This window comes from Lagenorhynchus albirostris, chromosome 12, assembly GCF_949774975.1.
Source record: "Lagenorhynchus albirostris chromosome 12, mLagAlb1.1, whole genome shotgun sequence".
In the NCBI taxonomy this organism is placed as follows: Eukaryota; Metazoa; Chordata; class Mammalia; order Artiodactyla; family Delphinidae; genus Lagenorhynchus; species Lagenorhynchus albirostris.
In genome coordinates, this window is record NC_083106.1 from 67,825,648 (window position 1) to 67,843,057 (window position 17,410).

General features: G+C 39.3%; 1 protein-coding gene across 2 annotated transcripts in view; it reads left to right on the forward strand.

Annotated features, from left to right (window-relative positions):
• Nucleotides 1-17,410, forward strand: part of RARS2 (arginyl-tRNA synthetase 2, mitochondrial) — an 80,963-nt gene that overhangs the window by 4,969 nt on the left and 58,584 nt on the right. For both annotated transcript variants that reach the window (XM_060167444.1, XM_060167445.1), the window contains exon 2: nucleotides 17,267-17,340. In XM_060167444.1, the coding sequence (XP_060023427.1) occupies nucleotides 17,267-17,340 (74 nt within the window). The remainder of the gene's footprint in view (nucleotides 1-17,266; nucleotides 17,341-17,410) is intronic.

Consider the following 17,410-nt stretch of genomic DNA (forward strand, 5'->3'; position numbering starts at 1 on the left):
TGACTATACTGTTCTCCACCCCTCCTACCCATCTAGTTGTGGTTCCTTCTTTATGTCTTTAATTGTAAGAAGACATTTTCTGCTAGTCTTTGGGTCTTTGTCATCAATAGTTACTCTGTAAATAGTTGTAATTTTGGTGTGCCCCTTGGAGGAGGTGAGTTCAGGGTCTTCCTACTCAGTCATCTTAGCCACTCCTACACTGGCTCACGGGCTCGTTTTTCCATCTTCAAAACCAGCAAAGCTGGGATTTTTTTATGTTGCCATTTCTCTGGTTCTTTTTATGTTGATATTTCTCTGGTTCTTTGAGTGTAAAGTTTTCTAAGCACTGTCAGTCCCCAGGTTGAAAGTGAATGGAATATGCCTTCTGCCCTGGCATGGCTCCAGGGTAACTTGAGAAACAGCTGTATAAACAGGTAATTTCCGTGCAGTCTGTAACCAGTGTGTTAGAAGCGTTTGTGAAGTGCTAAGGGAATATGGAGAAGACAGCTTCTTAGTGTCAGAGAAGGCTGTGTTGGGGCTGAGTCCTGAGGAGAGGATGTGTAGAGTTGTAGAGTGAGTAGAGTGAGAGCTTGGTGGGGATAGGGTATTTCAAGAGGAGCATGTGCATAGACGCTGACATGGTAGAGCATGGCATGTGCATGGAACCACAATATTTGGGTGTGACTGACTGTTTAGAGTATACCTCTGATGCTCACTTCAGCAAGTTCTACTGATTCTGTCTTCAGAGTAACACCTTGAATTCATTCACTCTTTTCCATCGCTGCTGTCCCTTCATTCCCACACCCCAAGCCAAGCTACCATTATCACCTACATCAGCTGCTTACACCAGCATTCTGATGGGTCTTTCTGTTTCCTTTCTTGCCCTCTCTCCAATCCATTCTCCTTATAGCAACAAAAGTGACTTCTAGAATGTAAATCAAATCATATCACTTATCTGTTTAAAACTACACAAACTCACTGCCAGAACCTTAACGTCTTTCTTTCCAACCTCAATTCATGCCACTCTATCCCTTCTTTCTGTAGGATGGTAGCCACACTAATTTTCTGGTTTTCCAACATAGCAAGTTCTTAACATTGCCATTACATTCCCATTGCATAGATTATTCCCTGTGCCTAAAGGAAATGATTTTATACCATGACTTCCTATGCCAGATGGAAGTTTCACAAAACAATACTTTATAATGTGTGTGCATTCTTTTCTATTCTGTGCTGCTTCATTTTTCCAAAAAATGCTGGTTGGGACTCACTGAATTTTTTCCCAACTGACAACCTATAGTTTGGAAACTATGTCCTCCAGTTATCCTCTATCTCAGTCCCTTGTTTGCTTCTGTCATAACACTTATAAGAGTTAACGATTATTTGGTCTTGTGTTACTTGTTTTGGTGTATATTTCCTCTATAAGCTTCACAAAGACAGAGAGCATATTTTATTCACTGTTATTCCCCAGATCAGCGAAGTGCCTGAAACATAGCTGTTGGGATATAATATAAAGCTTGCAGCTTCACCAAATGAGTTCATAATTTTAAAGCTGTGAGATGACATGGTAGAAAGAATTCAAATTCCAGCCCCTTCACGAATGTGACTGACTTACTCTTGGCAGCTTTTAATTAACCCATCAGCTATCAGATGATGGTATTGATTTCTTGTTTACAGGATTATTGCGAAGATTAATGATGATGATGATAATGAAGAAGATAATAGTAACTATTTGTGGAATACCTTACTGGTACCATGCAGCGTTTTGCTGAACTTTACAGGGCTATTGATCAGGTTTAATGAGGTAATATTAACAGAAAGTGCTAGTGTCGAGAACTGTGAGGGGTTTGTTATTTTACCCTACAAGTTAGTCAGCCATAGTTCATGGATGGTGGCAGAAAATATGAGAGCCCTGGGCGAAATAAAAGGCTTTTATTATTTTATTATTCCCAGCAAAAATAGTAGCCAGAGTATCAACATTTTCTTGTGTGGGTTCCCCAAGCTCCTCTTCTTCCCACAGGGCACGGTGAAGAGGGTCAGATGATACCTGCACAGGCAGTTGTGTGTTATATAGGAGAGGACCCTGAGACCTTTATAATGGCAGCAGGCATGTTCCCCTTTGTTCTGATGTGGGACACTATTTCTGTCTCACAAAGCTGTTTGTTATATAAACCTCCTTGGAAAGATAGTCCAGAACAAAGAGCAGTTTGGGCTTTGCTTGCAAGACACGCAGAAACTTAAGAGTCCCATAGAGATTTCTCTCCCAACCCTTAGCACAGTGCTGTGCAGATAAGATGTGCAGTACTTGATATTATCATCTCACTTAATCATCTCAATCATCTTGTGCTCTTGGTAGCATTATCTCCATTTTATAGAGGAGGACCCTGAGACTCAAGAAGATGAAAAGAATAATCTAAAGTCACAGAGCTACAAAACTGTGGAGTTCAGTGATTAACCAACCCAACTGTCTGACTCAAAATCGAAATTCTTTGGATTCTGTAGAATGACTTTTGTAAAATATTCAGCACTATTTCTGGCTCAGAAACATAATGACAGAGTGTAGATTTGTTTCCCTTTCTCACTTCCTTTTCCTTTAGGTTTTGATGTTAAGTTTAGAATAAATTCAGCTGGTTGATTTTAATTCCTTTTAATTTTGAAGTATTTTCAAACTTAGAGAAAAGTCATGAGAGTAGTACAAAGGAACTCCATATACCCTTATCCAGATTCACCAATTAACATTTTACCACATTTGCTTCATCTTTCTATACCTGTATAATCTGTTTTCCTGTATCATTTGAGGGTGGGTTTCATAAATCATGCTCCGTAACCTCCTAATGCCTAATTGTTTACTTCCTAAGAACAAGGCTTACCTTATATAACCACAGTACAGCTACTAGATTCATATCACACTGATACACTTTTTTTGTCTTTTTTTTAACATCATTATTGGACTATAATTGCTTTATAGTGTTTTGTTAGTTGCTGCTGTATAACAAAGTGAATCAGCTATATGCATACATATATCCGTATATCCCCATATCCCCTCCGTCTTGCGTCTCCCTCCCACCCTCCTTATCCCACCCCTCTAGGTGGTCACAGAGCACCAGCTGATCTCTCTGTGCTATGCAGTTGCTTCCCACTAGCTATCTGTTTTTACATTTGGTAGTGTATATATGTCAGTACTACTCTCTCACTTCTTCCTAGCTTACCCTTCCCCCTCCCTCTGTCCTCAAGTCCATTCTCTACGTCTGTGTCTTTATTCCTGTCCTCCCCCTAGGTTCATTAGAACCTTTTTTTTTTTTAGATTCTATATATATGTGTTAGCATACGGTATTTGTTTTTTTCTTTCTGACTTACTTAACTCTGTATGACAGACTCTAGGTCCATCCACCTCACTACAAATAACTCAATTTCATTTCTTTTTATGGCTGAGTAACATTCCATTGTATATATGTGCCACATCTTCTTTATTCATTCATCTGTCAATGGACACTTAGGTTGTTTCCATGTCCTGGCTATGGTAAATAAAGCTGCAATTAACATTGTGGTACATGACTCTTTTTGAATTATGGTTTTCTCAGTGTATATGCCCAGTAGTGGGATTGCTGGGTTGTATGGTAGTTCTATTTTTAGTTTTTTAAGGACGCTCCATACTGTTCTCCATAGTGGCTGTATCAATTTACATTCCCACCAACAGTGCAAGAGGGTTCCCTTTTCTCCACACCCTCTCCAGCATTTATTGTTTGTAGATTTTTTGAGGATGGCCATTCTGACTCGTGTGAGGTGATACCTCATTGTAGTTCTGATTTGCACTTCTCTAATGATTAGTGATGTTGAGCATCTTTTCATGTGTTTGTTGGCAATCTGTATACCTTCTTTGGAGAAATGTCTGTTTAGGTCTTCTGCCCATTTTTGTATTGGGTTGTTTGTTTTTTTGATATTGAGTTGCATGAGCTGCTTGTAAGTTTTGGAGATTAATCCTTTGTCAGTTGCTTCATTTGCAAATATTTTCTCCCATTTTGAGGGTTGTCTTTCTGTCTCGTTTATGGTTTCCTTTGCTGTGCAAAAGTTTTTAAGTTTCATTAGGTCCCATTTGTTTATTTTTGTTTTTATTTCCATTTCTGTAGGAGGTGGGTCAAAAAGGATCTTGCTGTGATTTATGTCATAGAGTGTTCTTCCTATGTTTTCCTCTAAGAATTTTATAGTGTCTGGCCTTACATTTAGGTCTTTAATCCATTTGGAGTTTATTTTTGTGTATGGCGTTAGGGAATGTTCTAATTTCATTCTTTCACATGTAGCTGTCCAGTTTTCCCAGCACCACTTATTGAAGAGGCTGTCTTTTCTCCACTGTATACTCTTGCCTCCTTTATCAAAGATAAGGTGACCATATGTGCGTGGGTTTATCTCTGGGCTTTCTATCCTGTTCCATTGATCTCTGTTTCTGTTTTTGTGCCAGTACCATACTGTCTTGATTACTGTAGCTTTGTAGTATAGTCTGAAGTCCAGGAGTCTGATTCCTCCAGCTCTGTTTTTCTTTCTCAAGATTGTTTTGGCCATTCGGGGTCTTTTGTGTTTCCATACAAACTGTGCAATTTTTTGTTCTAGTTCTGTGAAAAATGCCATTGGTGGTTTGATAGGGATTGCCCTGAAACTGTAGATTGCTTTGGGTAGTCACACTGATTCACTTTTATCTAATTTACAATCCATTCTAGTTTTGTTGATGTTTTTCAACAGCCTTTTTTTCCAGTATAAGCTCACAAACTGCATTTCGTTGTTATGTAATTGTTAGATTTTTAAGGGCCTTAAGCTCCCCTCCTTATTAATTTATATCTACGTAACTTGATAGAGGAGATACACTGCTAACTGTGAATAGAGGAGAGGCCTCCTTGACTGCTGAGGTGTTTTGTTGTCAGATCTCAGGTGTAACTTCAAGGAGCAGTTAAACTTGTCCAGTTGTTGTCATCCAGTCCTAAGCTGAAATATCTTCCCAACATAAGTATTTCAGTTTAGAACTGGTTACGTTGGGCAGATTACTCATCCACATTCAGATGAGCTACAGTAACTGACTGAATTATCTAGTTGTGTGCTTTGCTTCTAACCTATTCTCACAGGCCCACTAGCATTCAGTTCTGCTTCAGACCACAAGTTCTGTAAGAGCCATGCTAAATTTCTTTCATTATAAATAATTGTGAATGACTTGCCCATCAAATCATTTGGGAAGTTCTTTTCTGAACCCCGAAGTTTCCGTTGATACCTCGTTTGCTGACTCCTTGAGTCTTTGAGCTAATTCAGACCTGAAGAATATCTCTTCAGATGTGGGAGTACTCATGCATTGGCTCTTGGTGGCAAACATCCACAGCTGACCTGGTTATATTAGAGAGTCAGAACTGAGGAATAACCAGTGGTAATTGACAGTTTAAGTAATTTAAGATCTGGAAGAGTGATTGATAATCTTTCAAGAATTTTAAAACTCATTGCTTTGTAGACTGTTATAAAATACAGAACTAATTTTCATAAGATATCAGTTCTGCCACCTACATGTTTGGTTACTAAAGCATAAGGATCTCTTTTCATCTGCAAAATTAGGGTTTTTATGTGGTTATTGGAGATTTTGATATTGAACCTGGCAAGCTTAGCTCCTAAATGAATTTAGAGCCTATCTAGAGCCAGACTGATAGGATATTTTTTGGCTTTGTGTTCAGTACCTGAGTAGTAAGCATAAGACTTATGTGTGCCTGTGTGCCAGGGGAAGAAATGGTTGAGAACTGCCCACAAGCTGATTAATTAATGGCTCGCTCATGCTGGGTGCCCTAGAAGCCAAAGATTCTATTACATTAGAATCTTTGACTTCAGGTTGCCAAATCCAAGGCTTAGAATTGTACCTGGTACATTGTGAGCACTCAATACATATTAGTCATTATTATACATGAGAATCTCTGGTCTTAGGTTCCCAAACCAGATCTGGCATATGTATATTTTCACTTTTGATACTCCCTTTAAGAAGTGCTTCTGGGGCTTCCCTGGTGGCGCAGTGGTTGAGAGTCCGCCTGCCGATGCAGGGGACACGGGTTCGTGCCCCGGTCTGGGAAGATCCCACATGCCGCGGAGCCACTAGGCCCGTGAGCCATGGCCGCTGAGCCTGCGCGTCCGGAGCCTGTGCTCCGCAACGGGAGAGGCCACAACAGTGAGAGGTCTGCGTACCGCAAAAAAAAAAAAAAAAAAAAAAGAAGTGCTTCTGCTTTCAACCTCAGATTTCCTCTTCATTCAGTTGGAAGTTATTTAGTTTATTTTTCAACCTCAGATTTCCTCTTCATTCAGTTAGAAGTTATTTAGTTTATTTCTCAAGGACTGTGATTAATGTTTTGGGGGGTTTTTTTAATATAAATTTTATTTATTTTTGACTGCGTTGCTGCATGCGGGCTTTCTCTAGTTGCAGCGAGCGGGGGCTACTCTTCCTTGCGGTGCGTGGGCTTCTCATTGCGGTGGCTTCTTTTGTTGTGGAGCCACGGGCCCTAGGCACGTGGGCTTCGTTAGTTGTAGCACGCAGGTTCGGTAGTTGTGGCTTGTGGGCTCTAGAGCGCAGGCTCAGTAGTTGTGGTGCATGGGCTTAGTTGCTCCGCGGCATGTGGGATCGCCCCGGACCAGGGATTGAGCTGTGTCCCCTGCATTGGCAGGCAGATTCTTAACTACTGTACCACCAGGGAAGTCCCCTGTTTTGTGGATTTTATTCCTCTGTTTTTAGCTCTAAAGTTTTGAACCTTAGTCTTCTTTTCTTATTTTATTTTCAACTGAGTAAACTTTTAGCATATTCTGTAAAAATTTTTTCTTTCACTAATCTGAGGCCTCAAGTAGATAGTTATCAGTAGGCTCTTGTTTCACCTGTGGTAGCCCTAGATGAAGCCCAACGCCAGGAGAAACACCTTTAGCTAAAGGGGAAAAAAAGAAATCTGTAGCTAAGGAAACTCATAGGTCACATTTTCATCAGAGAAAACACTAAGTTCAATCTCAGAGACAAGTCCTATTATTTCCAGAATAGTTCTGAACCTGTGAGACGGTAGGTGAATTAAAAACCACGCTCTCTGACATTTGACAGTGGTTCCTTTTTCTTTGTTTCTTTGTGTGTGTGTGTGTGTGTGCGCCCACCCCATTTAAAAGATACTCCTCAAATTAATTAAGATCCCTCACTAGTTTGGGCACTGATCGTTAAAGTGGAAGGCAGCTAGTGTCTCCCTCTGCAGTGCTTTTCAAGCTTTGTCTACTTGAGACTGGAATCACCTGAGAAGCATTGAAAAAAATACCTAAGCCCAGGCCCCTTGAGCTGGGGTGGGGTGGGGGCCTTGAAGTTCTCAACCTTATCAGGGGATTTTGGTGTTCATCCGGGCTTGATAACCACTAGCCAGGGAGGACCAGGAAGCAGAAAGGTGTAGTTCAGTGGTCCCCATGCTCTACCTCACATTAGAATCAACCCCCAGAACTTTTTAACATCTGTTGCCCAGGTCATACCCTGTATTAATTAGACAGAATATTTATATGTGGAAGCCAGACCTCGGTGTTTTCTAAAGATCCCTGGGTCATTCCCATGTGCAAAATGTGAGAACCACTGGTATAGTGACTAAGAACAAAAGACACGTGGGTTTAAATCCAGTTTCTCTGATAGGTGTGTAAGTTCACTGTACTTCATCTGTAAAATGTGGAAAATTATTTAGCTACCTTATAGGCTTGTCATTAAGGTTCAATGAATTAATATAAATAGGGTACTTAGAATTGTGTTTGTATTGTATGCATGCAGTATTCATTAGTCATTATATTATCTGTTAGAGTTCTGAGGATGGGGTATTTTGAAGCCCCTCTCCACACCACCACCACCCCAGCGGCTTTCTGGTATTGGGGACCTAATTATTATCCATTACCCTAGGTGAAAGCTTTAGCACCTGTATGATCAGGCCATTCAAGATGGCTGTCTGTATATTCCCTGCTGACCAGTCCCTGCTTCACTCATATAACTACCCAATCCTCTTAATTATAGGGCTTAATCAGTAACCGCCTACTTGCTTGCCCCCTGCCTCAGCTGCTAGTTTTTCTGGTAACTGTTGAGCCAACCTGACGTCAATTCCCCCTATAAATGGTAGCCTCGTTCTCTCCCAAGTAGCGAAGATGGCTGCCGTGTCCTGTCTGCCGTCAGCCACACACAGCGGGGTGTTGCTACAGGACCTTTTGCTTCAGACGTGTAAGATCCTCTATCCGATAAATCAGTAGTGTCTCTGTAGCTGTCTCTGGGCTCTTTCTTCGGTCTCCAGGCTGGGCATCCAACAAGGCTTGCAGGCCTGCAGGGTGCAGCCCAATAGCCCCACATGAAGTTAAATAAACAGAAAGCTATATATCTGAACCATACTGCTTAATTTTCAGTAGGAATTCCTTAACAGTAGATACTTTTATAAAATTGTGCTTTGGTAAAGAAAAAAAGCTTTCTCATTTTTGCAAAAAAAACCCTGTTTATTGTAAAGAATTACAGTACATAGAATTTAAAAAATAAAGTTATCCCTAACATTGATTGACCTCTATTTTAGATACATTTCTTTGCAGAAATACAGGCAGAAAAAAGAAGGAAGATGGGAAGACAGAATAGATATGCTTTTTATAAAAATTGGACTGTATTGTAACAAGCTTTTATTTTTTTAGGTTTTACAATGGAAAATGTCCAACTGCTAAAAGTATACTATTATGATTCCCCACGTACTCATAACCTAAATGCAGTTTTAAGTAAAAAGTATTAAACACAGTTTAGCTTGAACATAATGAAAGAAAAAGAATCCAAAGTGCAATTCAAAGAATTATTGATCAATTTCCTAAACGAGTCCTCTACAGTTAAGAGATTATGAAGAACATCACAATTTGGAGCTTATTTTTTAAAATCTTGATGTTTCAGAGACTCCTAGATACAGAGAACAGACTGGTTTTTACCGGGGGGGGGGGGTTGGACAAAATAGGTAAAGGGAATTAAGAGGTACAAACTTACAGCTGTAAAATATGTTATGGGATGTAACATACACATAAGGAATATAGTCAATAACACTGTAACTTTGTATGGTGACAGATGGTAACTGCACTTATTTTGGTGATCATTTCATCCATCACTGTGTTGTACACCTGAAACTAATATAATATTGTATGTTAATTATAAATTTTAAAAAATCTTAATGTTTCAGATTTAGGCAGTATCAACCCTTGCCATGAGAGAACATTAGCACTCTTATAGTTGGTATAACTTTCCTCTACCTTTCCTAATTTGTTTCAGTAACTTTCTCAAAGTTTGTAACACGTAGTCTGTTTATTAATGGTATTTGTATGACTTGTCTCTTATTCACTTTATTTTGAATTGGATACATTGCTTACCACCAATCCTTTTCCTGATACATGGCTTAATTGTCTGGATTTCTTTATGAGTAAATTTTTCAAGAAGGGTTTTTTTTAACTTGTGTTTTTTTAAGAAATTATGATTTCTCAGATAAAATAATCCTAGACATATCAAAAGGAGGGTTAATAACTAGAAAATTAGCATGTTTAGAAATAATATGAAAATAATAAATTTAGAAATAATATTAAAAATCTTCCTTTTAGAAATAAAACAATAACACCAGATTGTTTACTTCTGATTTTTGATTTTCCAAAGTCTGATACTACAGATGCAAATGTCATATAACAATCTAATGTTATTTTAATTTTTTTCCAATTTTCATATGTTGGCAACTAATTCAAATTAAGGAAAGAACTGAGCAAGTGAAATAAGCAAATCAGTTTGCAGCTTCTCTAGTAGATGAATTTTGCCCTATACAATATCATTGCTAAATTATTTACTTTAACCAGATCATGATCTTTGTGATTAGGTAACATGGCTACAAAGTAAAGTACATTTATTTCATCTCTGGAGTTTTCTTGTTGGGTGCTTTATTTTTGAAATTTAGCGACTTGACCAGGATGTGTCTCAGTGTTGAATTTTCTGTATTAAGTTTTCCTGACATAGTCATTTATTTTGATCTATAGATTCCATTTGTTTCCCTTTTTTTGGGGGGGGGGGATATTTAATCATGGAGAAGAATACTGTTAGTATCCATGTACCCTTCACCCTGCTTGAGCAATAAACTATTACAAACACTATTAAAATCTCCTGGGTACCCATCCCTGGATGCAAACTCTTTCCTCACATATGAGGTTTTGTTTATCATGCCTGTGCATGTGACTTACTACCTAGGAATGTATCCCTAAATAGTATTCTTTTTCAAGTTACTAAATTTTATATAAGTGGGAATCAAACTGTAATTATCCTTCTGCAACTTGGGGTTTTTTTTGTTTGTTTCCTTCAAATTTTAAAAAAGATTTATCCATAATGGTGCACAGAGGTCCAGTTCTTTCATTTTACTGCTGAGTGGTGTGCCATTGCAGTCATATACAACAATTCAGATTTCGTTCTTAATTTCAGGGACGATTTCCCTTTTATTGGCTATTATGCCCAATCTCCTATTACCTTGGTCACACCTGGTTCTAGCTGCCACTTAAGTGAACAGTTTCACATGTGCTTCCATTCACTTACTGTTAACAGCACTTAACGCTGTCAAAAAGCCTGCTACCAACCCATACTTGGCTCAAGCGTGGTGGAGTGAACACCCTCAAGGACACCCCTCAGTCACTGGGGGATAGAAGCGCCTGTTCCCTATTTTTGGATAGACACTTTGATATACATTGTGTATCCCTCTTGAAAAGTATGATAGAAATTAAGGCCCTATTGCCTATAGCAGTGAACTTGATAGCACAATCTTGTATTTACTTTTTCTCCTCTCTCACTCTCCCCAGTATATCACTTCTGCCGTCAGCAGTCACTTCCCAGATAAACTACCTGCACACAGTCCTTTTCCCAGGCCCTGCTTTTGGGGGATCCAAGATATATATCTATGAATACTTTTATTTTTCTTGGGTTTTATTCATTCATCTTGATGGCTTCTGGGAAATAAGACTAAGGTAGGAGCCCTGCTAAAATAAGGGTGCTCCATTCTGCTTGAGAATCTTTTGTATCTTTTCTTGACTATCACTTTGTGAAGAGTGTGGCTTTGTGCTTTGTCTCTCTGTCCTTAATGCTGCTGGAGAACCAATGTACCTGTCTTCCTGTCTGCTTGCTTCTTTGCTGCTGCTCTTTTTGTATTTTAGGGGCACCAGTTATCCTAAGGTTGGATTATCTTGTACCCAATTTTATTTGATCTATTTATGGGGTTTTTTTGTGTGTATTTTTTTGTTGTTGTTGCTGTTTTTTTTGCGGTACACGGACCTCTCACTGTTGTGGCCTCTCCCATTGCGGAGCACAGGCTCCGGACGCGCAGGCTCAGCGGCCATGGCTCACGGGCCCAGCCGCTTCGCGGCATGTGGGATCCTCCCGTACTGGGGCACAAACCCGTGTCCCCTGCATTGGCAGGCGGACTCTCAACCACTGCGCCACCAGGGAAGCCCCTATGTTTTTCAATATCTGTATTATCTGATTATCTTGGCCCTTATGTGTTATACTTTTATACTTTTATTTTCAATTCTGAGTACACTCTTCCTTTGTGTTTCCTAATTAATAGTTCTAGAATAAATGTTTGATCATCAGTTTATTTAATCTTTAGACTCCTTTTTTATCTCACTCTGTTGTTTTTCCATCTTTCAGTTCTTGCTTATTCACAAATCTGGAAGCCCTTATGAAGAATGTATCGTTATATTTTTCTTCTAGAGTTCTTTGATGTCCTGTATGCCACATTCCTTTCATTCTGTCTTTTTCTTTCAGTCCCTGCCCCTCCCTCTCCGTATCTCTGTCTCTTTCAGTTTGTTTGTCTGTTTTTGATGCCTGTTCTTTTTCACTTACCAGTGCTTGACAGCTCTGCCCAGACTTTATATTTGCTTCCGCATTGTGTGGGGGACTTCTTCATTCTCCATTTCAGAATTGTTCTTGGCTCACCTCACTTTTGTGATTACAAAAATATAAACTCTGCAGCTTTCCACTTCTCTTTTGTCTCTCCAGGAGGTCATGGTGACCTGTACACGTTACTCCTGAATTCTGACTTGGCATATTTTTGCTGGCTAGTTCTGATATTTTTCCATCTTCCTATAAAAGTTCCTCCTCTGATTCTTCCTGCCCATGCAGCACAGTATCAGGATTTACTCCCTGTAATTGGGGGAATGTGTTGTGTTTCCATTGGGGAGGCCCTCAGATTCTGCCCTAGAAGCTTCACTTGTGCTGGAAATCACTTCTCTTTTCCTCATTCTTTCCCGCAGTTCTGTAGCATCTCTCAGTCATAGATGAAAAAAATAATGGAATTCATTCAGTGTTTTCTCTCCAGATTTGGGTATTAATGAGAATAGTTAATTCAGTTTAGGAGCCTTGCCAAACAGGGCTGCCCCATTTCTTCTCAGAGTCTGGTGAATCTTTGCTTGGTTACCACTTTTGAAGTGTATAACTTTGGGCTATGCCTATCATGTGTATTTTTTGCTGGAGAACCAACCAGCCTGTGACCTACCTTCCTTTCTTTCTCCTCTCCGTTCTTCCTTCCTTTTCATTTTAATTTGATAATGGGTAGGAAATGAGAGATTATGTAAAGAAGACTTCTTTCTACTACTTAATCCCAAAGTCTTTTTGGGTTTTGTTTTTAATTGTGGGAAAATACACATAACATAAAACTTAACATCTTTTTTTATGGTTTGTTGTCTTATTGAAGTATAGTTGATTTATGATCTGTTAATTTCTGCTATACAGCAAAGTGATTCATTTATACATATATATACTTTTTCTATATTTTCCATTATGGTTTGTCACAGGATACTGAATATAGTTCCCTGTGCTGTACAGTAGGACCTTGTTTATCCATTCCATATATAATAGCTTACATCTGCTAACCCCAGCCTCCCACTCCATCCCTCCCCAAACCTCTCCCCCTTGGCAACCACAACTCTGTTCTCTATGTGTGTGAGTCTGTTTCTGTTTTGTAGATAGGTTCATTTTTGTCATGTTTTTAGATTCCACGTATAAGTGATATCATATGGTATTTGTCTTTCTCTTTCTGACTTACTCACTTAGTATGATAATCTCTAGTTGCATCCATGTTGCTGCAAATTGCATTATTTCGTTCTTTTTAATGCCTGAATGGTATCCCCTTGAATATATGTAACATCTTTGTCTGTTGATCTGTCGATGGACATTTAGGTTGCTTCTATGTCTTGGCTACTGTGATTAGTGCTGCAGTGAACATTGGGATGCATGTATCTTTTCAAATTAGGGTTTTCATCTTTTCCGGATCTATGCCCAGGAGGGGGATTGCTGGATCATATGTTAGTTCTATTTTTAGTTTTCTGAGGAACCTCCACACTGTTCTTTTTTTTTTTCGGTACGCGGGCCTCTCACTGTTGTGGCCTCTCCCATTGCGGAGCACAGGCTCCGGACGCGCAGGCTCAGCGGCCATGGCTCACGGGCCCAGCCGCTCCACGGCATGTGGGATCTTCCCGGACCGGGGCACGAACCCGTGTCCCCTGCATCGGCAGGCGGACTCCCAACCACTGCGCCACCAGGGAAGCCCCACACTGTTCTTCATAGTGGCTGTACCAACTTACATTCCCACCAACAGTGTAGGAAGCTTCCCTTTTCTTCACATCCTCTCCAGGATTTATTTGTAGAGTTTTTAATGATAGCCATTCTGACCAGTGTGAGATGATACCTCATTTTATTTTTGATTTGCGTTTCTCTAATATAAAGTTTACCATCTTAACCATTTTAAAATGTACAGTTCAGTGGCGTTAAGTACATTCACATTGTTATGCAACCATCACCACCAACCATCTCCAGAATATTTTCATCTTGCCAAACTGAAACTGTCCTTATTAAACAGTTACTCCCCATTCCTCCTTTCTCCCCAGTCCCTTTCTTCTTGGTTTTTTAAATTTACGTCATATAAGAATGTTTCTGTGCCTTTGTAAAATTACTATTGAAGGTATTTTCTATTTTGGTCTTCACATCTTCATGTGTATATAACTTGGTCTTAGAATTTACTTTTAGGAAAACTTTGTTCCTACTGACTTGCTTTATCTCTTACGAGGTAAAAAGTGCTGTGTAGATTCCCTTTGCACCTTGGTTGCCAAGAAGCCTGATTATCTTTAGCTTGAGTTTGCTGGCACAATTTCATACCTCCATTTTATTTTTATGGTTTAAACCCCCTCAGAGCTCTTTTGGAGCAAATGAGGTATGGTAGAAGAAATAAACTTTAAGTAGTGTTTAGTTTGTATCAGAGAATTTTTTGTGTTGGTCCTAGGTAATATTTTTACATTCCAAAGTTCACAACTTATTTGTGAGATAAAGATTAAAAAATTGGCCTTTGTTGAAAAAATGTACAATGTGGGCTTCCCTGGTGGCGCAGTGGTTGAGAGTCCGCCTGCCGATGCAGGGAACGCGGGTTCGTGCCCCGGTCCGGGAAGATCCCACATGTCGCGGAGCGGCTGGGCCCGTGAGCCATGGCCGCTGAGCCTGCGCGTCCGGAGCCTGTGCTCCGCAACGGGAGAGGCCACAACAGTGAGAGGCCCGCGTACAGCAAAAAAAAAAAAAAAAAAAAAAAAAGCACAACGTAAGAGGTGTGAGTTGTCAGTTTCAGCTTTATTCAGGGACCTTACTGATGACTATATCCTGGGAGACAGCCACTCAGTAGCTCTGAGTAAACCCCGAAGAGGTAGGGGGAGAAGCCAGTTTAATCATAATTGTTGGTTGGGGAATATGTGCAGTCAGGCTTACATCTCAGTAAAAGATGACAGCTAGTCACAGGGAACGGATATCTCTGTTAATGATTTTGGTGCTTTTCTAGATATGGGAAGATGCAAGAATCTGGTTATTAAAATTCTTCCTGAGATATACATAGAACTATCTAAGGGGCCTGTTTTTCCACAGTACAGTGTGCCTCATCCTGTTTTTTGCCCTGAACTCCTCTCAGGGTTCATTATCGGTCAGAAACGGCAGTGGCTAATGACTTAATCCATGTATAACTGGATGGTGAACGACGTTCCTTTTTTTTTTTTTTTTTTTTTCCAGCAGAGTTTAGTTATATCTAAGATAGGCAGAAGGTCTTATAGGAGAAGGTTATGGGTAAGTTTGAAAGACATTATGTCCAAAATGCGGGATCTTATTTCCCTGACCAGGGATTGAACCCGGGCCCCCTGCAATGGAAATGCAGAGTCTTAACCACTGGACCGCCAGGGAAGTCTCCCAAAATAAAACCTTTTAAAGGAAGAAGGAAATAATATTTATTACATGCTTATTATGTGACACAATTTTGTTAGTCCTCACAAGAGCCCTAGTTTATTATTAATAGATTTATTATCCCCACTTTTCAGATGTGAAAACTTAAGCTTGTTGATGTAAAATGACTTTCCCAAGGGCTCATAGACAGTAAAAGTGGAACTGGAATTTGAATTTTTTTAAAAGAAATTATAATAGAATCTTTATTACTGATGTATCTGTTTTGGCAGGAACATTTTGTAATATAAACATGAACAGTTACAGCCTTTATTCTGTAAGTGCTTTGGAAGTATTTATCCACTTCTGGGAAAGTATCTTAAGGAAAAAAAGCCTTTTTTTTGTGAAGGATACAGTAATTCAGTTCCTAAAGGCTAGAATTTAAAAATAAAGACTGTACTCTGAGATTTAAAAAATCAACATATACTTGATCAGCAGAAATATACAGAGTATCTTAAAGGTAAATGACAGCTCCTGGTCTGCAAGTTTTGACCTTTTTTTTACGTTAATGAAATTCAGCAAACAATTTCTTTTGATAATAGGATAAATATTATTACTAATAATGGAGATAGTGACTTTAGTTTTATTCCTTCCCTTCTGAACACTTACCCCTCTGAGGAAGATTAAGATTGCTTCTTCTTACATTCTTTACTTTTCCTATTTACCCCATTACTCCCTTTCCCTTCTCTCTCACCAGCCATGACTTGTCCATTGCAGAGGCTGAGTAAGGATTGAGGAAGTGGGCAAGAAAGATGAAGACAGTTTTAAATTCATTATGGCTGTACTGCTATTTTCACTGTTTCGTTTTCATGCATTTTTTGTTGAAAGGGTATCGATATGACATAGGGGTTGAAGGTAGGTTCTGGTTATAGCTAGCTTGTGTTTACATCCCAGCTTTTCCACCTAAGCAAGTTACATAAATTCTCTGTACTTCAGTTTCATCATTCATGAAATGAAGGCTATAATAGTATGAAAGTCATAGGATTGTTTCAAAGAAAAATTAGGCATAATTTGAGTTCCTGATGAAGGCAGTAGTTCACAACTATGACTGTGCATTACAGTCATTCAGTGAGCTTTTCAAAAATATGAGTAGGCACTTCCCTGGAGGTGCAGTGGTTAAGAATCCGCCTGCCAATGCAGGGGACACAGGTTCGAGCCCTGGTCCGGGAAGATCCCACATGCTGAGGAGCAGCTAAGCCTGATTGTCACAACTACTGAGCCTGGGCTCTAGAGTCTGCGAGCCACAACTACTGAGCCCGCATGCCACAACTGCTAAAGCCCGTGTGCCTAGAGCCCATGCTCCACAACAAAGAGAAGTCACCTCAATGAGAAGCCCGCGCACCAAGGAGTAGCCCCTGGTCACTGCAACTAGAGAAAGCCTGCGCACAGCAACGAAGACCCAACGCAGCCATAAATAAATAAATAAACAAACAAGTGAATAAACTTTTGATAGAGGCTGGGGGTCAGATTTTCCCCCCATTTTGTATTTGTTTACTTGTTTATTTAAATAGTATGAGATTTTTGTTTCTTTTATTCACTGCTGTGTCCCCAACTCCTAAAACAGTGCCTAACACAAAAAGATTTTATGAATGAATTAAAGAGAAAATTATCTTTGGTCCCAGCAGTTCATCCTTTCTCTTTTTTTAAAAAAATAAACAAATAATAAATAAAAAGTTTTAAAAATTTATAAATATAAAATTCATCCTTTTTGGTAAACAGTTCTATTTGCCAATTTATGGTCAAACTTTCTCATCTTCAACCCCTGGCAACCACTGATCTAATCTTTATCCTTACAGTTTTGGGTTTTCCGGAATGTCAAATAAACTGAATCATACATTATATAGCCTTTTGAGTCTGGCTTTTATCACATTGCATAGTGCATTTGTAGCTCATTTGTGTTGTGTCTCAATATGTTTTTTCAATTGTTGAGTAGCATTCTCTTGAATCTGGAACAAATATATTAACAATCTTGTGCTGTTTGTTCTTTTTGATTTTTAGCTTTCAAGAGTGTTGGATCTTCCTCCAGAATACTTGATCAAGTCAATATCTGCAGTTCCAATTTCCAGAAAAGAGTTAAGTATAATATATTTGTAATGATCTAGAATGTTGCTGGCTTTGTCAATATACGAAAAAAGTTACTCT